This window comes from Lithobates pipiens, unplaced genomic scaffold, assembly GCF_037356315.1.
Source record: "Lithobates pipiens isolate NorthernLeopardFrog02 unplaced genomic scaffold, aLitPip1_a1.2 Scaffold_30, whole genome shotgun sequence".
Taxonomy (NCBI): Eukaryota; Metazoa; Chordata; class Amphibia; order Anura; family Ranidae; genus Lithobates; species Lithobates pipiens.
The window spans coordinates 29,948,878-29,956,960 of record NW_027507791.1 but is presented as its reverse complement, the minus strand read 5'-3'; the positions used below and the strand labels follow the sequence as shown (position 1 = coordinate 29,956,960).

Below are 8,083 nucleotides of genomic sequence, written 5' to 3'. Positions count from 1 at the left end.
CTCTCCATACCCCAGACCCTGCTACTCCCCGCTCTCCATACCCCAGACCCTGCTACTCCCCGCTCTCCATACCCCAGACCCCACCTCATCCCTCTCTCCATACTCCTGACCCCGCCTCATCCTACTCTCCAGCCCCCCCCCCCCCCCCATCTCCACTTCCCCCGCTCTCCATACCCCAGACCCTGCTACTCCCCGCTCTCCATACCCCAGACCCTGCTACTCCCCGCTCTCCATACCCCAGACCCTGCTACTCCCCGCTCTCCATACCCCACCTCCTCGCCATACTCCTGACCCCACCTCATCCCTCTCTCCATACTCCTGACCCCGCCTCATCCTACTCTCCATACTCCTGACCCCACCTCATCCCACTCTCCAGCCCCCCCCCCCCCCATCTCCACTTCCCCCGCTCTCCATACCCCAAGACCCTGCTACTCCCCGCTCTCCATACCCCAGACCCCACCTCCTCGCCATACTCCTGACCCCGCCTCATCCCGCTCTCCAGCCCCCCCATCTCCACTTCCCCCGCTCTCCATACCCCAAACCCTGCTACTCCCCGCTCTCCATACCCCAGACCCCAAGCTATACCTCCTATCCCCCTCCCCACACTCCAGACCCCGTCCCCTCGTCTGCCAGCATTGGAACAGAACCGACTCCTTCAGCTCATCTACATGGCGACTTGTCCCCGATTCCTGCAGACCCCAAAGGGGCGTGGCTTCAGAGTACCTCCCAAATCATCAGCCCCACCTGTAATATTTCCAGAGATAAACCAATCACAGCGATGAGAAATAAAAGAGCCGGAATGACAAAAATAATCACTTATTAGATTTATTTCATATACAAAAAGAGAAAAATCAGCAACAGTGGGAGGAGAATATTTGGAGGGGGCGGAGTCTGAGTCTTCCATATTCATTCAAAGCCCCTGGAAAAAAAAAAAAAAATTAGTACAGGAAGTGACATCAAAGACAACCCGTCAACTGGACTTTAATATTGAGTTGTGCCCCCATTCCCCCCCCCCCATTAGCGGAGTTAATACCCCCCGGCCATTAATATGGCGTTGCCCCCCCCCCCCCCATTAATATGGAGTTGATACCACCTACTCCGGCCATGAGGCTAGAGTTGCCCCGCCCCCATCCCGTTAATACAGAGTTGCCCCCCTGTACTGGGGATGGGTTCAGTGGCTCTGTCAGGTGTTTATTGGTAGTTATGTCCTCACTTCCTGTCCCGGTGACACCCTTGTATGAGATATCACACAGACAGGAAGTGGAATGGGGAACCCCGGGAAGGAAGTTCCTCCTTACTTGATGAGGTGAGCGATTTCCCAGTTGGTCTCGGAGGACAGCGGCCCCTCGATCTGCACTCCGCCGGCGGTGACCGTCGCGATTTCATACTGAGGGAAGGAAGGGGGAGGAGACGTTAGAATTGGGCGGAGTCATAGAAGGGGTGGGTGGGTCACATGACCTCCGCCTAGTGGGCGGGACTTACCCTGTTGTAGGACCGGGCGTCTCTGTAGTAGAGGACCTTCATACAACGTTCGATCAGCTGCCGCGCCTCTTCCTGGGTCAGGTTGGGTTTGTTGTCGACGACGTCCCGCATCAGCGGCTGCAGGAGGGGGATAAATAAATAAATTAAAGGCCCCTCCCACTTTATTTGTAGCCACTCCCCTCCCACTCTGGAAAGAGCCAAGCGGACGTATTTTATAGGTTCCGCGGCTGCCGCCCTCATCCTGACTCCGCCCCCCCAAGTCTGATCCCTATGAAAAAAGGAGGGAGCTGATAGATCACTTTCCATCCCCCCACCTCCAATCATGTGTAAGAGGTCACTCTGACAGGGGACGCCCAATCCAACGGGGGGGGCCACTCCGCACCCCCCCGGTCTAAAGCGGGGGGGGAGCGCCACTCCGCACCCCCCCCGGTCTAAAGGGGGGGGGAGCGCCACTCCGCACCCCCCCCGGTCTAAAGGGGGGGGAGCGCCACTCCGCACCCCCCCCCGGTCTAAAGGGGGGGGGAGCGCCACTCCGCACCCCCCCCCCCGGTCTAAAGGGGGGGAGCGCCACTCCGCACCCCCCCCCCGGTCTAAAGGGGGGGAGCGCCACTCCGCACCCCCCCCGGTCTAAAGGGGGGGAGCGCCACTCCGCACCCCCCCCCCGGTCTAAAGGGGGGGGGCGCCACTCCGCACCCCCCCCCCGGTCTAAAGGGGGGGGGAGCGCCACTCCGCACCCCCCCGGTCTAAAGGGGGGGAGCGCCACTCCGCACCACCCCCCGGTCTAAAGGGGGGGAGCGCCACTCCGCACCACCCCCCGGTCTAAAGGGGAGGAGCGCCACGCCGCACCCCCCAGTCTAAAGGGGGGGAGCGCCACGCCGCACCACCCCCCGGTCTAAAGGGGGGGAAGCGCCACTCCGCACCCCCCCGGTCTAAAGGGGGGGAAGCGCCACTCCGCACCCCCCCGGTCTAAAGGGGGGGAAGCGCCACTCCGCACCCCCCCGGTCTAAAGGGGGGGAAGCGCCACTCCGCACCCCCCCGGTCTAAAGGGGGGGAGCGCCACTCCGCACCCCCTCCAGGTCTAAAGGGGGGGAGCGCCACTCCGCACCCCCCCCCGGTCTAAAGGGGGGGGGGGAGCGCCATCTAAAGGGGGGGAGCGCCACTCCGCACCCCCCCGGTCTAAAGGGGGGGAGCGCCACTCCGCACCCCCTCCCGGTCTAAAGGGGGGGAGCGCCACTCCGCACCCCCTCCCGGTCTAAAGGGGGGGAGCGCCACTCCGCACCCCCTCCCGGTCTAAAGGGGGGGAGCGCCACTCCGCACCCCCTCCCGGTCTAAAGGGGGGGAGCGCCACTCCGCAGACGCACGGTCTAAAGGGGGGGCAACCCGGACGCACTGTCTAAAGGGGGGGGCCCTCTCATAGGGGTCTAGTTTATCATAGATATGAGATCAGATGTAATCGGTTGGAAGAACATTTTACTGATGGGCCCTTCTTGGATCTGGATTCTGTTCCCGGTACACTTACCTGTGCCAGGTACGCTCCGAAGCCGGTGGCTATTGTTGGTGCCTCATAGGCCACGCCCAGTTTGTCTACATAGCCCAGGAAACTGCAAGAGAAGGTGTGGTGTCACTCAATGTAAGGAGAGCATACAGTGCAGAGGGGGGAGGGAGGGGCTTCAGCTTGTTCGCAGCGGGAAACCCCTTTAAATCTCCAATCATTACCTGCACATCACATAGAGGGAGGGGCCAGAGACAGGAAATATAATGTAGATTTATTGCTTTCTCAGATGCAGGTGGGAGGGGCTTATATAATTTTATACTTTTCATTCATTCGATGTGTAAATATATCTGCATGTGGTGGCAGCCAATCGTATGCAGCATCTACTTCCCGGTGATTTACATGCCCCGCCCTCTGTCAATGCTGATTGGTCTCCTCGGACGGTTTTGTGATGTAACTATTTTCTCTCACTTCCTGTTCTCCTGGAAGGCGGGATCTCTCTGCCCTCCTGTGATATACAGCTGAGGAAATATGGAGCAGCAAAAGAAAAGTGGCTTCCAGGTAAAGGAGCCAATAGGGAGGTGGGGGGATGGGGCCCCCGCAGACTCACCTCTCCCCATTGTAGAATCCGGCCAGCACCACGGTGTTCCATAGCGGGTTCATCTTGCTGCGGCGGTTGTACATGACGCGGGTGAGCCAGGAGTGGAGGGCTTTGGGGCTGTAGTTGTGTCCGTCCCCAACCAGCTCTTCATCAATCCTGAGGGGGGGGGGGGAGGAGACATCACTCATTGGGTGTACACCGTCACATGGGGGAGGGACCTAACACTGTCACATAAGGGGGAGGGCCCTAAGACAGTTAAATAAAGGGAGGACCCTTAGGCCGTCACGTCAGGGCGAGTCGGGGAGAGGGGCCCTTAGGCCGTCGAGTCGGGGAGAGGGGCCCTTAGGCCGTCGAGTCGGGGGGAGGGGCCCTTAGGCCGTCGAGTCGGGGGGAGGGGCCCTTAGGCCGTCGAGTCGGGGGGAGGGGCCCTTAGGCCGTCGAGTCGGGGGGAGGGGCCCTTAGGCCGTCGAGTCGGGGGGAGGGGCCCTTAGGCCGTCGAGTCGGGGGGAGGGGCCCTTAGGCCGTCGAGTCGGGGGGAGGGGCCCTTAGGCCGTCGAGTCGGGGGGAGGGGCCCTTAGGCCGTCACTTGGGGGGAGGGGCCCTTAGGCCGTCACTTGGGGGGAGGGGCCCTTAGGCCGTCACTTGGGGGGAGGGGCCCTTAGGCCGTCACTTGGGGGGAGGGGCCCATAGACTTACACCATTTGCTCCATGACCTGTTTGAGGTGTTGGTAGTCGGCGTAGTCTCCGGACGCCCCCAGCATGGTGCAGGAATTCACCTTCATGATCCTGGAGATGTTCCGGAATCGGGCCAGAGAGCCGTAGGAGCCCAACATGTCCGCCGCGATCATCACCCCCCCGTCATACTTCACCCCCAACACAGAGGTTCCCGTCACCATGGGGTTCCTGGGGGGAGATCAGAGAATTCACATCACAGGGAGAGGGGGGGAGGTGTGGAGGGTGTATATGGGAGAGGGTATATACATAGAGGTAAGTGTGTGTGTGTGTGTGTATATATATATATATATATATATAGATGGGGAGGGGGTATATATAGATGGGGGAGGTATGGAGTGTATATAGGTGGGGAGGGGGTGTGTGTATATATATATATATATATAGATGGGGAGGTATGGAGTGTATATAGGTGGGGGAGGGGGTATATATAGATGGGGAGGTATGGAGTGTATATAGGTGGGGGGGGGGTATATATAGATGGGGAGGTATGGAGTGTATATAGGTGGGGAGGGGGTATATATAGATGGGGAGGTATGGAGTGTATATAGGTGGGGGAGGGGGTATATATAGATGGGGAGGTATGGAGTGTATATAGGTGGGGAGGGGGTATATATAGATGGGGAGGTATGGAGTGTATATAGGTGGGGGAGGGGGTATATATAGATGGGGAGGTATGGAGTGTATATAGGTGGGGAGGGGGTATATATAGATGGGGAGGTATGGAGTGTATATAGGTGGGGGAGGGGGTATATATAGATGGGGAGGTATGGAGTGTATATAGGTGGGGGGAGGGGTATATATAGATGGGGAGGTATGGAGTGTATATAGGTGGGGGAGGGGGTATATATAGATGGGGAGGTATGGAGTGTATATAGGTGGGGGAGGGGGTATATATAGATGGGGAGGTATGGAGTGTATATAGGTGGGGGGGGGTATATATAGATGGGGAGGTATGGAGTGTATATAGGTGGGGAGGGGGTATATATAGATGGGGAGGTATGGAGTGTATATAGGTGGGGGGGGGTATATATAGATGGGGAGGTATGGAGTGTATATAGGTGGGGGAGGGGGTATATATAGATGGGGAGGTATGGAGTGTATATAGGTGGGGGAGGGGGTATATATAGATGGGGAGGTATGGAGTGTATATAGGTGGGGAGGGGGTATATATAGATGGGGAGGTATGGAGTGTATATAGGTGGGGGAGGGGGTATATATAGATGGGGAGGTATGGAGTGTATATAGGTGGGGGAGGGGGTATATATAGATGGGGAGGTATGGAGTGTATATAGGTGGGGAGGGGGTATATATAGATGGGGAGGTATGGAGTGTATATAGGTGGGGGAGGGGGTATACAGAGGAGAATCTGAAGTGAAAGTGAAACCCCTCCCCCCCCTCCTTTCTCTCCGGCACTCACAGGGTGTGTCGGTGGGGTCCCATCCCGGGGAAGGAGTGGAGCTCTCCCGGGGCCGGTCCTCCGGGGAACATTCTCATCTCAGCGCCGCTCATCATCATCTTTCCGTACAATGACACTGCGAGACCCGACCGGAAAACGGCAAAACGTCACTTCCGCCGCCTGACAGCTCCTGACTGGTGGAGGGGAATACCGAGGCGGGGCCTGAGCTCAGCTTCCTTCCGCCCCGCCTCCTACCTTCTGACTGGTGGGTCGTAATAGAAAGGCGGAGCCCCCAGCACAGCGCCCTCCGCCCCTGGTAGCGAAGGACAGGCGTGTCCTGCATCCTCCGCCCCGCCCCCTGCTCTGTGTGTGTGACCGCTGAGGGGAGATGACCTCCCAGGCATTGGTCGGTATAGGAGAGTGTGCTCCGCCCACAGCAACCCCCCCCGCATGAAGTCACACTGTACAGAGCTCAGTGAGAGCTGATTGGAGGGAAGAGACACACCCCCCTCCACACAGGAACAGAACGGAGGCTCCTCCCCTGTCACCTTTTCTCTCTTGGTGTCAGGAAAATTTCCGGTGCAGGGTGGAAGATTTTTTTTATTTTTACACTGTTCATTTTATTTTTATTTTTACACTGTTCATGTACTTTTTTATTTATTATTTTACTTTTTATTTTGACACTGTTTACTTTTTTATTTTTACACTGTACATTTTTTTTTCTTTTTTTGACTTTTTTTTTCTACACTGTAATTTTTTTATTTTTACACTGTTCATTTATTTATTTTTTATTTTTATGTTTTATTTTTACACTGTCATTTTTTTTATTTTACTTTTTACTTTTACACTGTTAATTTAATAGTTTTTTTATTTTATTTATTTTTTTATTTTTTTTATTTTTTTTACACTGTTTATTAAAATGTTTTTTTTTAATTACTTTTATTTCTATTATAAGCAGTGTAAACATCCCTTGTAATAGAAATAAGGGAGGACGGGTCCTCTTTTTGTACGTTTGCCCCACTGACAAAGAAACGATCGGTCTATCATTTTATTGGTCAGTTTGTTATAACAGTGAGAGACGGACGAAAATATCCAGAAAATCGCATTTCAAAAAAGTTATGAATTAATTTGCATTTTAATAAGTGAAATAAGTATGTGAACCCCTCACAGAACATGACTTAGTAGTTGGTGGAGAAACCCTCGTTGGAGATCACAGAGGTCAGACGTTTCTTGGAGTTGGCCTCCAGGTTCGCACATCTCAGGGGGGATTTTTGTCCTCTTTGCAGATCCTCTCCGAGTCATGAAGGTTTCCAGGCTGACGTTTGGTAAGTCGAACCTTCAGCTCCCTCCACATATTTTCTATGGGATTGAGGTCTGGAGACTGGATAGGCCACTCCAGGACCTTCATGTGCTTCTTCTTGAGCCACTCCTTTGTTGCCTTGGTGGTATGTTTTGGGTCATTGTCATGCTGGAAGACCCGTCCATGACCCATCTTCAGTGTTCTGGCTGAGGGAAGGAGGTTCTCACCCAAGATTTGATGGCACATTGTCCCGTCTATTGCCCCTTTGATGAAGTGAGGTTGTCCTGTCCTCTTAGCAGAAAAACACCCCCAAAGCATAATGTTTCCACCTCCATGTATGACGGTGGGGGAGGGTGTTCTTGAGGTCATAGGACCTCCATATATGATGGTGGGGGATGGAGTTCTTGGGGTCATAGGTCCTCCATGTATGATGGTGGGGGATGGTGTTCTTGGGGTCATAGGTCCTCCATGTATGACGGTGGGGGATGGTGTTCTTGAGGTCATAGGTCCTCCATGTATGACGGGGGGATGGTGTTCTTGAGGTCATAGGTCCTCCATGTATGATGGTGGGGGATGGTGTTCTTGGGGTCATAGGACCTCCATGTATGACGGTGGGGGATGGTGTTCTTGAGATCATAGGTCCTCCATGTATGACGGGGGGATGGTGTTCTTGAGGTCATAGGTCCTCCATGTATGACGGTGGGGGATGGTGTTCTTGAGGTCATAGGTCCTCCATGTATGACGGTGGGGGATGGTGTTCTTGGGGTCATAGGTCCTCCATGTATGACGGTGGGGGATGGTGTTCTTGGGGTCATAGGTCCTCCATGTATGACGGTGGGGGATGGTGTTCTTGGGGTCATAGGTCCTCCATGTATGACGGTGGGGGAGGGTGTTCTTGGGGTCATAGGTCCTCCATGTATGACGGTGGGGGATGGTGTTCTTGGGGTCATAGGTCCTCCATGTATGACGGTGGGGGATGGTGTTCTTGGGGTCATAGGTCCTCCATGTATGACGGTGGGGGATGGTGTTCTTGGGGTCATAGGTCCTCCATGTATGACGGTGGGGGATGGTGTTCTT

General features: G+C 55.2%; 1 protein-coding gene across 1 annotated transcript; it reads right to left on the bottom strand.

Annotated features, from left to right (window-relative positions):
- Positions 1-809: 809 nt before the first annotated feature.
- Positions 810-5,894, bottom strand: PSMB4 (proteasome 20S subunit beta 4). The gene is made up of 7 exons (XM_077463880.1): positions 5,728-5,894; positions 4,272-4,478; positions 3,585-3,731; positions 3,002-3,083; positions 1,483-1,599; positions 1,299-1,387; positions 810-919 (listed from the first exon to the last, which is right to left on the bottom strand). Exons 1-7 carry the CDS (start codon positions 5,823-5,825, stop codon positions 907-909), a joined length of 753 nt encoding a protein of 250 aa, XP_077320006.1. The 5' UTR covers positions 5,826-5,894; the 3' UTR covers positions 810-906.
- Positions 5,895-8,083: the final 2,189 nt, after the last annotated feature.